This window comes from Pelodiscus sinensis, chromosome 3 (genome assembly GCF_052426305.1).
Source record: "Pelodiscus sinensis isolate ZL-2025 chromosome 3, ASM5242630v1, whole genome shotgun sequence".
In the NCBI taxonomy this organism is placed as follows: Eukaryota; Metazoa; Chordata; order Testudines; family Trionychidae; genus Pelodiscus; species Pelodiscus sinensis.
Genome location: NC_143054.1, coordinates 191,963,281 through 191,982,860, shown reverse-complemented (window position 1 = coordinate 191,982,860; position 19,580 = coordinate 191,963,281). Strand labels below are relative to the sequence as shown.

The 19,580-nt window shown below is 39.8% G+C and overlaps 1 protein-coding gene across 10 annotated transcripts in view; it reads left to right on the top strand.

The window, feature by feature from the left end:
- The window catches only part of SLX4IP (SLX4 interacting protein), a 123,398-nt gene that overhangs the window by 84,565 nt on the left and 19,253 nt on the right, over positions 1-19,580 (top strand). For 8 of the 10 annotated variants that reach the window (XM_089777540.1, XM_089777539.1, XM_089777537.1 and 5 more), the window contains 2 exons: positions 15,028-15,105; positions 18,087-18,175. In XM_089777540.1, the coding sequence (XP_089633666.1) occupies positions 15,028-15,105; positions 18,087-18,175 (167 nt within the window). The remainder of the gene's footprint in view (positions 1-15,027; positions 15,106-18,086; positions 18,176-19,580) is intronic. The other 2 variants (XM_075925663.2, XM_075925664.2) reach the window with 1 other exon arrangement.

The window sequence follows — 19,580 nt, the reverse complement described above, 5'->3', positions numbered from 1 at the left end:
CCTTATTTGCAAAATCTCTCATATAATCCTCCCTTCTTCAGATAAAATGTGATTTAATGTTTTGGCACTGAAATGTAAGCAAGTTTGAAAAGGTAATGCAAGGGAAAATTCTGTATAACCACCTTAAACACAGTTGCAGGTAGATTCATTGTTTCTTCAAGGACTTTTGGCCCTGATTTCAGAAACAATGCATAGCACTGCAAATGCAAAACTTTTTATTTTATTTTTTTAATAAAAACAATTACAGTTTAAAGTCCAAGAAATCCTTTATTTTGACAAATTCCATTTGGTTAACACTGCAGCTTAGTAAATTGATAGAAGCAAGAGGGAGAATCTGTACTAACCATTTATTACACTTAACATCAGATAAAATGTTGCATCCCAAATAGACTTGTTTGTGGTATATAAATAAGTAGCTTGTTCATTTTCACTTTGTTAGCCATGCAGTTACTAGAGACAGTAATTTTATAGTCTTGGTAATTTATCAAAAGAAATTATGGCATTTATATTAACTCCATAAATTACTAACTTTAATTTGATCTTAAGAAGTTGCTGCCAAAAGAATTAAGAAATCCTTGCTCCAGCTAAAGCAGTACAATGGAGGCAAACCTCTAAACTTCTTAGCTACAGTTGTGAATATTCATTTTCTTGACTTTGTGAATCTGTATTATAAGAGGTTTGTGACGTACTGTAATGGATTCTGTGCAGTGCTGGATGTTCCTACAGTGTGCTAAATACACTTGAGTTCCCTCAACTTTAAAGAAGGTTGAAAACACTATGCACTTCATAAGAGCTAACCCTATATAAATGATAGCCTGAGGAAATGGTAAAAAAGTGTTTGGACTTTAAAAATAATTTTTTCTCTTTTAAAGGGACACCATTGTTTGGAAAATAATATTTGTCTGAAAACAATCTATCTACTATTGGTACATATAGCACCTAAATTACTATTTTAAAAATAAATTAGATTAAACATGTTTCTCTATTTTACAGTTTTTTGACAATGTGCATGCTCTCTCGCTCTCTCTCAATCCTGTATAGAAGTCAGTTAAGCTCCAGTCCTGCAAACATTTATTCTTATGCTGAACTTTAAGAATACAGCTAGTTTCCCTGGACTATAATAAAAGCCAGTTGAACTATCCACATGCTTAAAGTTAAGCAGTGCATAAGAGTTTGCAGTGTTGGGTCTTCAGTCAGTTTCTACTGTTGTTCAAGTGGGTCTTTCACTCAGCCATAAGGGTGTGAAATATATATTTTTTTAAATACAAAGAATAAAACTGAAACCATAAATACAGCAAAAGATCAAAAGGGGGAGGTGTGGCTCCTGAGAAGAGGTTCTTAATGCTTGTTTTTACATAGATTAGATTTCAGTTTAATGGTTTTCCTTTAATAAGTTCATCTAATTTGTGGAAAAACTGAGACAGTTTAATTTTTAGATGAAAATGTAATTTCAGGTTTTTTGAAAAATCTTCAGATACACAGGTATTATAAAAGTGAGTGAACATGTTGTGGTTTCTGCAAGAAATATGATTTCCTTAGAAATGCTTGTAGGAATTTTACTTAATTGCAACCAGAAGCTTGACCTGGAAGTGTAATGTTTTGACCCGCTAGCTGTCTGGTTTCCTAAATGTGTTGTTTTGTGCTCTTTAAACTGTGAGAAAATTTATTTTACACATGTTTAACCCTAAAACCACCAGTGTAAAATGACAGCAAAGCACCACCACCAGCAGTCCCCTAAAAAAACAATACCAGCAAATTATATTTACAAGGAAGAAAATGCTTTTAGAGGTGCTTGTTAAATGGTGAGGCTCTTGTTATTTTAATTTTAACAAGAGGTGGTTTTGGGCACAGTTTACATGATTGAAGACAAGCAGTATCTTTTATTTTTTATGTTTCCATGATATACAGTAATATTCAGATTAACATTCACTTATTCTTAAACTGAAGATGACAGATACAGAAAGAAAATGTAGCATTTTTAGATTTAAAAATGCCTTTTCTAACTTTTTTTCATTATACGTCATGTAACCTTTATTTTCCCATTTTTAGAAAAATGTACTGCAAAACTTAACTGAAGTACATTGACATTCTAACCATTACTCACATGACTTTAATGGCTTTCATGGTATTATTCAAGTTATGTATGCATTTGCAGGATTGGGTCAGATTTTCCATGCGTCTGTATTTTAGGGGCCTCTCTTGCTATACATGTGCTTAACTTTATACACTGTGAATTTCATTCCTATTGACCTCAAATGGACTTTGTTTAACGATTAATATGAGTGCAGTATCCAGGACTTAATTTGTAGAATACTGATTGAAAAAATAAAATTACTAAAATTTAATAAAACACGTACAAATTTAGACAAAGGTTTTCATCAATTGAAAACTGAAACCCCCCACAATTTACTAAATCCTGTTAATGTTGATACATTAATAGGATTTAGCAAATTCCAGCAAAGCCATAAAAGCAAATCATAGATGTAACTTCTTTTATCATTAGAACATTAATTTGAAGGGAATGTCTATTTAAAAACAAATTCCCTAAACAAGTCCATGCAAAGCGAAGAGATTTAAGTTGCTAAATCTACCTTTAGAGGAAAAAAGATGGAAGTTGGCTAGCTTATGTTTTTTATTTGCAGAAATGTTTTGCTTCTATTGTTGAAACCAAAGTCAGGCTTACAACATTAATTTCACAGTTTAGAAATCTCTTTTAACAATTAAACTATAGTAAATCACTTAAATTATAAATTACATAAAAAGTGTATTTTTGTTTGAACTAGTGTAATGACATTTATTTAACTTGTTCAGACTTCCAGTTTCTGGATTAGTTATATACTTTCTTCTTCTGTATTATCTCTAGTTTCCCTCCATAGATGAGATTGTAAAGTGAAATGGGAGGGGAAATCAATTTTTGGATCATATCACAGCTCACACTGGGCCAGATCCTTATCTTGTGTTAATTCATGTGCTCCATTGAAGCCAGTGGAGTTAATCCAAATTCCACAATTAAGGAACTCGTCCATGTCTTTTTTTGAATACACAGATAATTTGGGCTTTGTCATGTAGTTGAGTTGTAACTGAATTTAAATACTGACAGAAGCAAGATGCACGAAAGACTTCTGGTGCTGAAAGAGACAATCTTTCAAGCTCACAGAAATCTTCTTCAGGTCCAGGAAAGGTAATTGGAGTGTCACAGCTAAATACATGATGAAACAGATTGTTAAACATAAAAAGTTAACACATGTTGCAAGCAACCATTACAATACTGACAAGAGTTTGGGAATTCATAGTGCTGGCTAATAAACATAAGGGTATTTCCTTCTTTGCATTCAAGGCACTAGAACAATTTTGTAATCAACACACAGCCTCCTCTCAGGTCTTTAGCATTGTAACAGGAGGGCTTTATACTTTAATCCCTAATATGTTGTGTCATGTAAACTGGTGTTAAATCACTGTTTTTGTAAAATACTTGTACCAGAAAAAAAGCAAGTTAGAACAGATTGTATCCCATTCTCTTGTGGTTCCCTTCCTACCCTCTCATTGCCCTATGCTGTTTAGATTAAAAATATATTAGTCCTGATTTTCTAAGAAGTCATTGTTTTTTATATCTATGTTGGGGGGGGAAGGAAGGTATATGTGCAATAACTTGAATTTAGTTTTCCACTGCTGGATTAATGCTTTCCCATGTATAACAGTGCTAAGTAGAGTGTTCTTCATTGTGGGTGCTAAATTATGCCCACAGAAAAATGTAGGCTTGGTATGGAAATTATACATAACTAACTTGCTTTTTTGTGATTGTACTTCAGGGTTAAGTACTTCCACTAAAAATCCTGTTTTTTTGAGATTATTTAAACCCTGAACCTTTCCTTGGACTGAAATTTGGAATGCAAGGTCATTCCCTGGGGAAAGTCCGTTTGTAACACAGTTGTTTTTGTTGTTATTCTTGTTTTGTTTTGCTTTGCTTTTTCTAAAGAAAAAGTACATTTGGTGCTTTCAGACTCTTTTAGTAAAAAGTTAATGTTCTTCTGGTTTAAAAGTTTCAGTGTCAAGTTAAAATTACAAATATATAATTTTATGCATACATTTTAAAGCAAATATGTTACTAATAATCTGATAATTTAATTATAATTTGTTGTTCACTATTTATGCTCTTAGCATATTTGTGACACTTCATTCAGCCTGACAGTGAAAACAGAATCTTCGGTCTCAGCTTTGTTTTTTGTCCATTTCTGTACAGTTTTATTTTGGTTTGCATTAGTTCTAATACAATAATAGCTCATGCTTCAGTGGAATGTTCTTAATAGACAACATACATCTAGAAACCATCTGTCTATCACTTTTCCATGCCTCTTATTACAAGGTAACTATTAGTGAGAAAGACTATAGGGGATTTTTTTCTCCTTGTGATGTTGACAGTATTTTTGTGTTACATCATTTTCAGAGAGAATGCTCCGTCAAGTAAAACTATACTTGCAGAACTGGACTCTAAACTGTCATGAGATATGCAAAAGTTGAGGAGGAGGAAGACAATCATTGACATATATTCCTGTTAAATACACGAATACTGATGTTCCCCACCTGGCCCACAGTCTCTAACCAGCAACACATTCTCTGATTTTTTAAAATGGAAGTGACTCTTGAGAAGGTGTTGTAAGGGGAAGAAGGGAGTAGCCTAACAGAGCCTTTTAGGGAGATTGCTCCATGTATAATGGGTGCCAGTAGAGATAGACAGTGAGAGGAGTATGTAAGCAGGCATCTGAGGCTAGCATTGCTAATAGATGGAGAGAGTCTGAGTTGTAAAGGGCCTTTAAGGTCAGGATAGGAAGGTAGAACTTGACTAGGAGAAGGGAAGCTTGTCATGACTGCAGTGGTTAAAGCAATAGACAAGATAATCCTGGCTAAAAGGGAGGAGATAGTGCAGGTGTTCAGAGGCCAGAGGAGTGCAGTAATCCAAGGGGAAGGTTATGGAGTTTTATTTGTGTGAGCAATCCAAAGTTTGCCTTTTTGGAAATTATGTAGAGGAAAGGGTAGCAAGATTTGGTTAGGCCTGCATGCATAGGGGAAAATATAACTGAAAGGAAGAAAGTTCTCTTCTTAACAATAAAAGAGAAAGTGGGGAGTAAGACGAAAACAAACATGAGTGACGTTTTGACCATAATGTATTTAGGCTTGTCTGAATCCAGTTTTTATGTCGAAATAATATTAATGATTATTTTTAAACATGTTTAGAGTTGTATCCTTTTATACTCTCACAGTTGGAGAAAATTATGGAATGTAAGCTTTTAAATTGTTTTATATTTTGAAATGTTCACAATGGAGGAAACTGTGAGGGAAATAGGCAATGGGGAAAGAAAATAATAATTATTTAATGACAGTAAACATTGAGAGTTTTATACCTGTGAAACACAAATCATCAACTTCATGTATCAACATATACAGAATAAATATCTTTAAATCAAACTGTAAATCAAGAGAAAATTGGAGGCCAGTTTGGCCAGTTTGGCCGATACTCAGCGGGTAAATTGTCATAGGCCTTAGACAGCTTACACCAAGTAAGAATCTACCCCACGGTGTGTGCATTTGACTGTTTGATTGTTAGGTTATGCATTTAATACTAACTTTGTGCAGTTGGGGCGGTGTCACAGTAGTTGATGTGCCCAAAACAGTACAGGTTGGACCTCCCTCATCCAGCACCCTTGGAACCTGACCGGTCCCGCACATGGGGATTTGCTGGACAAAGAGAGGTCCTTCCCAACATAATCCGTGCTGCCCTGCTGCCCACCGGTTAGGGCTCCAGCCCAGCAGTGGCCCCCCAGGCTGGAGCTCCACAACTACCGCCTCTGCCCTCAAGCTCCATGGCCAGGCATGAAGCTTTGTGGTTGCCACTGCTGGCCCCCGAGCTCCACGACCGGAGCTTTCTGGCTGCCGCAGCCAGCCCCTTGCTACCGTCCAGCTGCCGGGGCCGGAATTCCCTGCTGCTCCTTTGCACACACACCGCCCCCCCGGGGCTCCTGGCTGAGTTCCTGCCTCCTCCCTCCCCCCCCCCCGCCGCTCCTGCCCCACAGCCTGGTTGTCTTATACCTGAGCTGTATGGTCCAGGAACAGTCGTGGTCCTGCTAGACCATGGATGTTGCCAGACCAGAGAGTCCTGGTTAAAGGAGGTACAACCTGTACAGGCAGTCCCCGGGTTACGTACAAGATAGGGACTGTAGGTTTGTTCTTAAGTTGAATCTGTATGTAAGTCGGAACTGGCGTCCAGATTCAGCCGCTGCTGAAACTGATCAGTTTCAACAGCGGCTGAATCTGGATGCCAGTTCTGACTTACATACAGATTCAACTTAAGAACCCCAGGCGTCCCCAAGTCAGCTGCTGCTGAAACTGATCAGCAGCTGATTCCAGGAAGCCCGGGGCAGAGCAGCTCTGCCTCGGGCTTCCTGTAGTCAGCCGCTGGTCAGTTTCAGCAGCGGCTGACTTGGGGACGCCTGGGGCAGAGCAGCTCGGGTGCTGCTGGGTTGGTCCAGTAGCGCGGCCGCTCCTCGGCGCTACTGAACCAACCCAGCAGCACCCCAGCTTCTCTGCCCCAGGCGTCCTGATTCAGCCACTGCTGAAACTGATCAGCAGTGGCTGAATCAGGACTCCTGGGGCAGAGAAGCTGGGGTGCTGCCGGGTTGGTCCAGTATCGCCAAGGAGCGGTGCTGCGGGACCAATCAGCAGAGCCCCACCTGCTCTACCACAGTCCCCGGGCTTTGCTCCACGTCTCCCTGGTCTGCTGGGGGGGAGGGGCACTAGCTGCGTCCCCCCCCAGCAGACCAGGGAGACGCGGAGCAAAGCTGCGGAGGACCCGGGCCGAACCGCGGCGCTTCCAGATCAGTGCCGCGGTCCGGCCCGGGTCCTCCGCGGCTTTGCTCAGCGTCTCCCTGGTCTGCAGACCAGGGAGACGCGGAGCAAAGTGGCGGAGGACCCGGGCCGGACCCGCGGCGCTTCCAGATCAGCTGGAAGCGTCGCGGGTCCAGCCCGGGTCCTCCGCCGCTTTGCTCCGCATCTCCCTGGTCTGCTGGCTCCCCCAGCAGACCAGGGAGATGGGGAGCAGCTTTTCTTGCCCCGGAGGAGGCGGGCGGCGGGACCAGGCGTCCCACCGCTCCAGTCCTCCGGGGCGAGAAAATCCCCGTTCGTAACTGCGGATCCGACGTAAGTCGGATCCGCGTAACTCGGGGACTGCCTGTACTAAAAAGCACTTAGCAAGTCTCGACAGCTTCTTCCCCAGCCTCTCCCCCCCTGTCCCTGATGTTGGAACTGGGGGTACTGGGGTACTGCCACTTCAACATGGCTTAAAGTGGTTTCCATTATATACAGGTATACAGTTTGGTTCAATGGCTCTCAGCACCCCCAACTACAAAAATTGTTCCAGCACCCCTGCCCACAACCCTGGTTTTAAATGTTGTATGCCCTAGGGTGCAGAATCCCAAAAATGTATGATATTTGAACTGAATGGACATGCTAATGAATCAGATAAACACAGGGAATTTACAGAACTGCATGTGTACAATATGCTATATTCAAATACTTGTAGTTTTGTTTCTAAATTAAATATATTCAAACTTAGTAAGGGTATGCATTTGGGTTTGGAGTATTAAAAATAAGCCAGTTTTTATTTATCCAAAAGCAAAACAATTTCTGAAATAGTTTTTAACCAGCTTAACATCAGTGTGTTCTTATTCATTGAAATTTTATTGAGTTTTCAGAAAATAGAGCGTTTGCTGAGAACAAGCCTGAGAAATGTCAATCCAAAGAGTTACTTTTTTGTAAAGTTTACACGAACCTGAAAATAGGTTCAGAATGAGCACGGCACTTTAGTTTACATGCTTTCACTAACGTGATGGTATAATGCGGAATGAAGAAGTATGGTTGCAAAGCAGGGAGACCTCACTAAAAGCAATGTATTAACTTAATGTGTGTAGAGCACTTTAAAGATGAAAAACCCTATGTACTGTAAATGTTGTTAGTTTCATACTTAGTGTCTATGAATTAGTATACTATTAGATTATATTAATATACTAGCATATTAAAAAATCATGCATTGTATTTAATGTACCGAATTTATAGATTCTAATGTACTGAATTTATAGGTTCTACATATCTCTCTTATTTTCCAATTTAACATAACAAGGCCACATTTTTCATATTTCAGGGACTAAATTATTTTAAATACAGAAGTTGTATTTTCAAATTAAAAGGGCAGTTTTAACCCACAAGAGTATGTCAGAAATTTGAAATGGCAGACCTGTGAGAAAATTAGATGTTTTAGAAAACAGCAAGAAAAGCTGTACAATCAGAAATGTAGGAATGTCAAGTATGAAAATGTTTTGGAGGCACTAGGCCTTCTTAGGCCTGTCTTGTGGTTTTGGAGAAGACTTTACTGAATTCAGGAACAGAGCCATGCAGGTGCCAGATTTTGCTGGGAAATGAACACCTGCCAGGCTATTCCAGATAACTCAGCAGCTCAGGAGCATTTTCCCAGGCTCCCAAATGAATGGTCTCTAATAGCCGTGGGAGAGGGCTTTCCACTGTTATACACTGTACCACAGGCTCTTATTGGCAGCCTTGTGGAAGCTCAAGTAAACTTGGCTGTGATTCCTTTGGAAAACAAGTGTTGCTGGATAGTTTTACAGTAAAAACTCAGTGTCTGATAATTTTTCTCAGTGTCCCAGGACTGTGAAATATATCAGGCAGGGCAGATTACCACTCCCTTAAAATGCATTACTCACTGGAGCACATTGTTACTTAAACTAAATTGCATCTTTGCTAGGACTGTATATAATCCATCATATTTTGGGTTGCAGGGCCTCCATGAACTTTTTTTGGAACTCAGATATGATGCCTTAGATATGCATTTTCAAAATCAGAATATACAACTGCCCCCAATATAAGTTTCGTTTATGCATTATTTGCTGTAAACTTGAAAACAAATTTTTCTGATTTCTGTGTTGGTCACTTATATGTAGGAAGTGGTAAGTGCACAGGGTCTTCAGATAGGAAGATGGTATTTCTGTGGTATCTTCATTTTTTATCTTGTTTAAGAGAATAGGTAACTTGCAGATATTTTTCCTTGGAAGAAGCAGGAAACTGTAGTGTTAGTAGCATTGCAGGGCTGCTGTATTATCAGCTGGATGGAGCAATTCAGAAATTCCAAAGACATGAATGCTCTGCGAGCAAGAGGTTTTTCAAAATATTTGTGAAAAAATGAAATATAATGGAATTTTAAAATAGATTACTCTCCAATTCCTCACATGCAGGTATCCATATCTTAAAAGACATACTACAGTTAGCAATAGCTAGCACCCTTGGGCTATGTCTAGACTACAGAGTTTTTTCGAAAAAAGTGGCCTTTTTTCGAAAAAACTTCACCTGTGTCTAGACTGCCACCGTGTACTTTTGAAATTAAATTGAAAGAACATGGTGGTTTTCTCAACAGTGGTAAACCTCATTTTACGAGGAAGAACACTTTTTTTCGAAAGAGCTCTTTCGAAAAAAGGCATTCTTCACCGCAAACTGGGCTTTTTCGAAAGAGAGCATCCAGATTGCCTGAGTGCTCGCCTTCAAAAAAGTGGATTGCTTTTTTGAAAAAAGTTGTGGCTGTCTAGACGCTCTCTTTCGAAAAAGCTTCTTTCGAAGGAAGTGTGTAGTCTAGACGTACCCTTACTAGCATTCTTAGCAAAGATTGGAAGAATGGAATGAAGACTGAAATTCTCTCTTGCTATTAGTTAGAGTTCCTCCAGTTCTGGGCTGATGCACTCTTGTAAATCAGTATGGCTAAGTTTGTTAGGCCCCGCATTGCAATTTTTTTTATTTCATAATTATATATTTATTACTCAAATATCGATAAAGCTATGGAGAAAATAGTTTATTAGGCAGACTTGATGGACACAATTTTAAATAATCTGCTTATAAATATTTTTCACCTCCTAAAAGAAAATTATTCCTGAGGTGCAGAAGTTGTACCAATTCATACTGCATTCATCTTTTAAGTGAAAAACTTTAGCTTCTAGAGCTGCTGATACACCTGCAGACTGATCAGCAGAATGGTATTTAATTGAGCTTTATGATCTGCTGGTAGAAAGGTTCCACAATGGAAGAATCAATTAAGGAGCAAAATTAAAGAGATCTATTTTAACAATATCTCAAATTGTGTTGTGGACATATCCTATATGACTGTCATCAACAGAAATCAGCTTAAAATCATGCACAAGCAAGTCTCAACTGAAATGAAACTATCAATGAACTGATCGTCCTAGTCCCAAGAGCAGACATATTGTAAATCCTAAAGGTCTTTAAGATCAATTTATAACTCTGATCAGGTTGTTAGTTGACTGAAGTCTTGCTTCTTACAGAACACCAGAGCGGTGGGGAAACTAAACAGATAATACATGCCGCTCCCATTCTTAAAAGAATCTTGGGGATGAAGCATTGTGTTTTAGAATTGGGAAATGTAAAAGATTATCACCTTTTGTTTGAAGTTTAAATAAAAAGTATGATCAAATGGATGTGCTTGTTCTGAAGTACATTTAGGAGAGAGACTTTCCTCATTTGGTTATCCATTTCATTAGGAGACCGGTTTGTTAATTTGGACTTTTACTACAGCTGATCAAGATTGTTTTAGAGGGGAACATTTTTAATCTGAAAATATTGATTCATTAAAATGGAAAGTTGTGGAAATGTATCAGATTAGTTCAAAGATTTGTTACAAAGGTTTACCCAGGTATGTAGAGGGCCCTCCTCCACCCCAGAAGAGCCACTAGCCAGAGCACTCACCTGGCATAAGAGATCCAGATACAAGTCCCTACTCTGAATGGGGCAGATTCAGACTGTTGGCTTTTGGCTGTTGCGGAGGGTTGCTCTCACGTGCTTTATGTGAAAAATTTTAAGAGGTCTCATTTCTGATGCAAAACAAACAAACTTGGAAACCTTGACATTTTTCACAAAACAGAATTCTTGTTTTTTGGCCAGCTCTAGTTTTTACAGGCATCTCTCTGTTTTACTGTTACTGAGTTCACAGTGGAAGTCATTATACTGTCACAATTATAATTTGTTCATAGAAAGTGCAAAGTCTTGTGGTCTTTGATTTGGTTAACCTCACTGACAGTGTGTCAAACGGATAGTAGGTGCCAAACTGGAAATAGCTAACAATAATTTTCTTTAATCACGTGCTATATATATGCAACTATTAAAGGTGATGGACCTCATCCAAAGTCTCCAAAGTGTTCCCTGATTTTTAAAGCGTGGTTTTATTTGATGCATCTCAACTTGATTGTTTAGTTGCCTTCTTAAGGGAAAAAGATGGCTGATAAATTATTTAGAGATTGATTATGGTAGATAGGCCTGGTATTGCATAAAGGATGGTGTGGTCGAACATCACTGCAGGAATTGCTCTGAGGCATTTTGCAAGCTGGAAAGCTCTTGAGTATGCGGAAGGGAATGAAACTGTATTGTCACCCTTGTTCTAGAGCCGACATCCAAGCCCTCTGAACCTGGTTAGATCTTCTGCCTAGAATTTGGACGGAGATATATGGTCCTAACCTTTCCCTTGCTGTTTTTCTACAGTTGAGAATGGCAATATTTATTTATAAACTTTTCTATGGCACTTGTCACCCAGATATCTGAGTGCCTTGCAAACAGTAGTGAGTTTAACCTTGTAAACTCTAGGGAAGAATTATCACCCCTACTTTACAGTTAGAACTGAGGCACAGAGAAACTAAGTGCTTTCCCCAAGGTCCCCCAGGAATTTGATGGCAAAGCAGAGATTAGAATAGAATCCAGTTGGAGTTGCAATCCAGTGTACAAGACCATCTTCCTAGCCTTGAGAAACTTTAGAGCACATGGATACTAAGTCTGGTTAGCCACTGGGAACGAGACTCCTTTGCACTCTATCCCTCCCAACTGGAATACAGGAAACTCCCAACATGTGACCGCCCAAGTTCCAACCCCCCGCATTTACAACCATTTTTATAAGTGTGAAATAATCATTTTTGTAAGTGTGGAAGGAGCTGAAAATCCCTGACTTATGTCCTCAGCCCGCATTTACGATGGCGCGGGAGCCACAGTGATTCTTACAGCACATGCCGAGGGCTGTGGTTGCATATACATGCAAATAGTTTCTTTCACACTGACGGGCGTGAATACAAAGATTAAGGCAAGACTATACAACACACAGGCCCCATTTATGTCATTTCTGCTGATATTAATAAAATGCAATATTTACCTGATTTCCACCAGACAGCACTTTTAATGATTAATGACAGTCCAGGAATTTAACTACTATAACACATCTCAACATAAAACTATTATATTGACTACTTTTTTGTTTTGGCTCCCACCCGCAAGCTGTGTCTTGAGCCCTGCATAAATCCAAACCGCACTGCAGGCCGCAAACAAACAGGTCACGGGCCATATGTAGAGTAGCCAAGACAAAGCTGACACCACTGCTGGACCATCTACCAGAGTCCAAAAGGTCCATATTAAAATCAGTTGTGCAGGAGGGCTACACATCGGCAAGGACAGCACTCCAGATAGCAATGGACGTAGCGGATACAGCAGCCCAGTCCACGGCTATGGCGGTAGTCGTAAGACAAGCATCCTACCTCCAGGCGGTGGAAGTCCCAAAAGACCTACAAAATAAAGTCAAAGACTTACCATTCGACAGAGACAAATTATTCGCCAAAAATACAAATAGCGTGTTACATTCATCCAAAGACTCACGCACAACCCTTCGGACATTGGGTATGTATACCCCACCATACAGGAGACGTTGTTATACTCCTTACCAATGGCTTTACGATTACCCATATATCAGGCAGCAGTGGCAGCAACAACAACAGACCTTCAATCAGGAACGTCCGTGCCAAAGACCCCAGAGGCGTCGAAACCTGGGCAACTGTACACAAACCCCATTAAACAACAAACAGCAGGTTTGATGTCTTGGTATGATGTCTGGGGTATGTGGTCTCCTACAACAGCAGCAGTCACCACTTCCACCTCTTCCACCAATGCCTAAGGCAGTTTTACCACCAATGGGCCACAATCACTACAGACAAGTGGGTGTTGGAAATAGTTCAATTCGGATATTCCATACTCTTCCTCACCATTCCCCCCACTACCCTCCACCCTGTCCCTCTTCAGGGACCCATCTCACGAGGCCATTATGCACCAAACTCGACCACCTGCTCTCTTTAGGTGCAGTAGAATCAATCCCAGATGAGTTCAGGGGCAAAGGTTTCTGTTCCCATTATTTTCTCACTCAAAAAAAGTTAGGAGGATGGCAACCAATATTAGATCTCCGGTGTTTGAACAGATTTCTAAGAAAACAACTATTCAAGATGCTGACACTTGCTGCTATAATACCCACATTGGATCGCGATGACTGGTTTGCTGCCCTCGACCTCCAGGACGCGTATTTTCATATGTCAATCCATCCAGCACGTAGAAGATTCCTACAGTTTACAGTTGGCATGTATCATTACCAGTACAAATCCTGCCTTTTGGCCTCTCGTTCACCCCCAGCGTAGTCTGAAAAATCGTGGCGGTAGCCACAGCACACCTCTGTCAAGAAGGAATAATCATATTTCCTTACCTAGACGACTGCCTACTGAAGGGTCACTCGCGTACCAAAGTGCTCAATATATCCACTCCATGATGAGAACCTTCCACACTCTCGGACTTCTTATCAATGACCCAAAGTTCACTTTTCATCCACTCAAGAGCTAGAATTCATCGGTGCCCGGCTAGCTGCAAACACCGCCAGAGCACACTTACCCCTCCAGAGGATTCAGGCCATTCAAGACTTGATGTAAATCATTCGAGTAGCCCTGACATAGAGTGTATCACTATCCACTATATATTTGAGAGGAGTTTGTCTGTCTGTTCCTCTGTTTGTTCAAGAACTCTTTCTAAACAACAAGACCATCAAAGTCGGTATGCAGCTTCCTCTTACCTTAACTGAAAGCAAGGTAGGGGTTTGGTTGTGCCAAAGAAATGGGACATGCCTGGAATGGGATTGCTTCTCATAAAATCATACAGAAAAGAGACAGAATCACCAGGAAGGTGAAAGGGGCTGTCCCACCTCCAGATTCATACCGTGACATTGCTGAAACAGCTACTCCCCAGATTCATATGGGGACATTACTGGCTGTTCCTCTTTGTTAGAGAGCAAGGGGAAAGTGTACCGTTTGCTGTGCTCCTCACGCTGGCTGGACCTGCTGCAGCTGGGAGACATGTACCTTCCCTTGGCTGTGCTGGCTGGAGCTGTAGTAGCCATGGAGAGGTGCTTCTCACTTGACCCCACACTGCTGTTGTGAAAGAGGGTTAGGGTAGCCTGCATACTCATCCCTTCATCCTCAGTCCCACCCCTGAGCAATGATTTCAGTGAAGCATGTACGTTTTCATTTTGTTTTTCAGAAAACCAAAAATTAATCAAGTTAAGGACTAGAGCAACACTGGTAAATCTTGTAATAAATCTTCTTATAATAAATATAGCCTGATCTTGAAGGGTGCAGCGCCACTCACTTTTTCTATTGAACTGAATGGGATTAGCAAATGATTAGCACCTTTCAGAATCTGCTTATATGTTTATACAAGCCAGCATCTTTCATTTAAAAGCAATTAGTTAAGAACATTTCCAGCTGCTTTCTTGATTTGTGCGGGTACAAGGAGGTCACAATGAACAAGTCTTAGTCTCCAGACCTGTTTGCCTGGCACTTTCTGTGGGCAATGAATTAATTGAAATTAATTTCTGTGATTTGAGAGCGGTTTTAAAAACCAGTGTGTGTTTTTACTGCACTGTACATTCATTTATTCTTGATTCTAAGTAGTTTTTATTAAAAATGTTTCTTTTGAAGAGATGCACATCTTGTAAGTGAGAGCTTTTCGTTTCCTTTCCCCCAGACAATCAGGAGAACCTCATAGGAGATGTGTAGCATACTGTGAGAACAGAATACCCTTACACTTATTACATCACTCTGTTTTATGTTGCAGGTGGCAATTTTTACATTACAGCCTACTTTACAAAAAGATGGGTCAATCTCCGTTGTGTTGTGGGGCAGCAGTCTCGTGGTAAGCAGGCAGTTTCTTATTCAATTATTTAACATTTAGCACAATTGGGAGAATGGAAGGGATCATAATAACAGTATCTCTATTAGAATTTTGATTCTTTTCATTAGTTTCTGTTGTTGTTATTTTGGCTTTTTTATCGAAAATATTTCCAAACAGTTGTTTTATTTCACTTGAAAGTTGCTTACCGCCTGTCCCAGAATAATCAGCTCAGCCATACCAGATTTTATTTTTGTGACGAGGCTCAGCATTTTACTGAGTCTCTACAGGGAGAATCAAGCAGAGGTTGCACTCCAATGAGTCACATCATTATTGTTTGAGTATCTTGTGCCATCAACTGTATGGTACAAGCGTGTGCAAACAAAAGCTTTCATTCAACCCACTGCTGTAAAACCTTCACGTAGGTGATGTCATTGGGCCAGATATTTTTCTTCTTCATGTTTTTCCAAGCCAAGATGCTCTGTAAGGAAGTGATATCAATCCTATTGCTCCAACAACAATAAAAAAGGAACCATAACAATCACTGCCCTTTCAGTTGATCTTTTGAATTTAAAAGAAAAATAAAGAAAATCAACTAAGCAGCTTTACATGCTTAACTGCTTGAATAACTTAACTGCTTGTAATGTCTCTTATATGTTATAGGGTTTTATTTGCTATGTTTATGAACATTTATTAAATCTGTTCTGTTTTAAATAATTACTAGTTTTGTCTAACTTCCCATTGAGTGAAGAGATTAGAGTATTGATTTCAAATATTTCAGCAAAGCTGTACTATATGTTTTCATGGATGTTTTGGAATATTAGATTATAATGTAATAATGTCTTTTACATCAAAACTTCAGTTGTTTTGGATCTAAGCTTTATTGGCATTTTACATGAAGTATTGTAGTTTAGTGACAGATTTGTTTTATTAACTAGCAAGAAACCATCTGGCAACATGTAACTGCTAAAATAACCAAACTAAAATATATTTGATCTACCAGTACTATCAGAACAAATTCTAAGGCTGCGATCCTGTAATGATCTCCACATAATTAGAGCCTCCTGCTCCCGTACAGAAGTCATTGAAAGACAGTGGCCAAAATTTGTTGTTTCTTTGATGATGATGATGATGAATGTTTTATAAAAGCAGCTGCTGTAAACCAATAAATATATTTCCTGAGCTAATAAACATTTTGGCTTCAAGCGTTCTTTTAGTAATACATATAATACCACAACTGAGAAGCACACATTGACTATCATCTACATAGTATTCTGTACTCTGCAGTTGATACTCAAGCTGCACTGCTTCATTTTATGGTCAAAGCTGAAATAACACACTGTCAGAATGCTTAATATCTGAAGCTAGAATCAACCCTTCTGCATGTGCATCTTTTCCTTCCTGTGCAAAAGGTAGGGATTACTGTTTCCATCCCAGCACCATTCTTTATATCCTCTGGAGGCTTTCTGCTTGGAGCTCTGCCGGGTGCGTGGGTGAGACCAGAAGAACAGGGAGTCTGACTACAAGCCACAGCACTAACCCACAGATCTAGTTGTAATTAATACAGCATGAACTCAGAAAGTTACTTTCATGGCTCCTGCTTAGCACCCACAGGAGGACTAGGCAAATGGCTGCACAGAGCATACTGTCAGTGAAAAAATAGACATGTGAACAGACATATTCCTCCCCTGTTTGCTGCTCTTTGGTGGGATGTTCTGAGGCAGGAAACTTTGAAATAGCTTTTCTGCTAATTTTACGTCTTCCCCTTCAATAAGACAAGGTGTTCTGGCCCATTGTTATAAAAATCTGGTAATTTCACATAAAACCCCTAAATAAAAGTATGCCATTTTAACCGACGTCAAAATAATCTCCTCTTGCTAAAACAGAAGTGTGTGTGTGTGTGTGTGTGTGTGTGTGTAAAAAAAAATATGGTATTTTTTTCACTCAGGTTTTCACTAAAATAGTGATAGAAATGTAGCCGTGTTAGTCTGGGGTAGCTGAAACAAAAAACAGGACTATGTAGCACTTTAAAGACTAATAAGATGGTTTATTAGGTGATGAACTTTTGTGGGCCAGACCCACTTCCCCACTTCTTCAGATCAAATAGTGGAAGAAAATTGTCACAACCATATATACCAAAGGATACAATTAAAAAAATGAACACATATGAAAAGAACAAATCAAATTTCAGAACAGAAGGGAGATGCGGGGGGGAGGTAAATGTCTGTGAGCTAATGATATTAGAGGTGATAACTGGGGAAGCTATCTTTGTAATGGGTAAGATAATTAAAGTCTTTATTCAAACTTAGGCGTAAAGTGTCGAATTTAAGCATGAATGACAGTTCACAGTGATAAACTGAGTGATACCTGATGTTTTCTAATCTTATCACTGGTACAGAATTGTTATGACTAAATCCTCTTCTCTCTAGTAATCTCAGATGGTTAAGAAGTTTTGTTGTTCTCTGTTAAATCTGGGCACTGTGTTGCTAAGAGTAGGTGTAAGATCATAATAGTAAACAGTAAAATCATTTAAAACTTGAAAATCACCTTAGTCATAGTCTGAAAGATGTTTTCCATATGCCATGTTTTGTCTAATTTTAATCCAATACATTATACTGGTACTATAAACATGACTTAAAGATTTGAGATGAAAAGGTTAATCATCAGACTAGCACAAAGGAAATCATACTGTATGACTTGCCTGTGGGGTTCCATGTGATATACTTGTCCAGGGCTCAGGTGGACTAATTTGTATCCTAGTCTTTTCTCTGGAGAATGGATCTTACTCTGCCCTATTGATAACTGAATGTTTTTAAAAAGTGCAGAGGGGAGGAGAGAGAGCAAAATTGCTAACAGTGCGGTGGGAGAAAAGAATTATTGTGCATTTTAAAATGTCAAGCTGCTTTGATTTACAAAATGTCGTTCATGTGTAGTTGCCCTTATAAAAACTGTATTTTATATAGAAAGATACATGTAATCCTTTTGGGGTTTGTTGTTTTACATAGATCTGCGTGTATTTCCAGACAAATTTGTGGTTTGTGTCACTAGACTTGAGTCTAATCCCAGTCCTTGGACAAGCGAAAATGGAACACTGGTATGTATGAAGGAATACTAGACTAGTCTGATTTATTGTTCAGTGGTGAAATGTGTTTTTGTGTAGACTTAGTCATTGAAATGTTAATCTTATAGTTGCTGGAGATGGAAAAGATCATCTAAGCAATTGGACCAATGTGTTCAAAATGGGATCCTAACGCAAGTTTCCTACTTGCATACTTTGTCACCTAAATGGTTGGATTCTTAAATGGCTGAACACCTGGTACCTCTTGTTGAAGACAGTGCACACTGCTGGAAGCTTAGCACTTTTGAAAATCAGGCCTCTTATTTAGAAGCCTAACTTTTTAAAAGCCTATCCATTTTGAACTACTTGGCTTTGAACCCTTTTGTGTTACCAACTATTAAAATTTGTAAGGTCTACTGTAGTATTTTTTTTGCATATATTTGACATCTCTGTTCTATAAGGGTACGTCTAGACTACAGGCTTTTGTCAACAGAAGTTTTGTCGACAGTATCTGTCGACAAAACTTCTGTCGACAAAGAGCGTCTAGACACATTCAGTTCTGTCGACAAAGCAAGCTGCTTTGTCGACAAAACCCTGTAGTCTAGACACAACCCTACATGCAATAACACCTTCTGTCGACAGAACTCTGTCGACAGAAGGCGTTATGCCTCGTAAAATGAGGTTTACCAGTGTCGACAAAACTGCTGAGTTCTGTCGACGTTATGTCGACAGAACTCAGTGGCAGTGTAGACGCAGGTATAGTTTTGTCGACAAAAGTCCACTTTTGTCGACAAAACTCTGTAGTCTAGACACACCCTAAGGGTACATCTAGACTACAGGCTTTTGTCTACAGAAGCTTTGTCGACAGATACTGTCGACAAAGAGAGTCTAGACTACAGCCAGTTCTGTCAACAAAGCAAGCTGCTTTGTTGACATGAGAGTGTAGACACAAAGGACAGTGTAGATGCAATAACGCCTTCTGTCGACAGAACTCTATCGACAAAAGGTGTTATTCCTCATAGAATGAGGTTTACCACCGTTGACAAAACTGCCGAGTTCTGTCGATGTTATGTTTTGTCAACAAAAGTCCACTTTTGTCGACAAAACCCTGTAGTCTAGACACACCCTAAGATAACACATAAGAGTCAGTGGTGATACTGCTGAAACCAGATCTGGTGAAGGAGGAACAAGGGGGCAGTTTCAGTAGGGCTCGGTGTTTCAAAGGGGCTTAGGTCTTCTAGGCACCACTACTGCTCAGTGTTGGAGCACCACTCTGGGGGTCGGGGGTGGGGACGGCAGTGCCTTGGTCCAGATGGCACTGAGAGCTAGCTACATCTGCCCCATTCTTTCCGCCCAAAGCCCCACTCCTTCCAGGACACGGAGTCATCCCCCACACACCTTGCCCGAGGGCCCCAGAAACTGTCGGCCCCCCCGTCTGGAA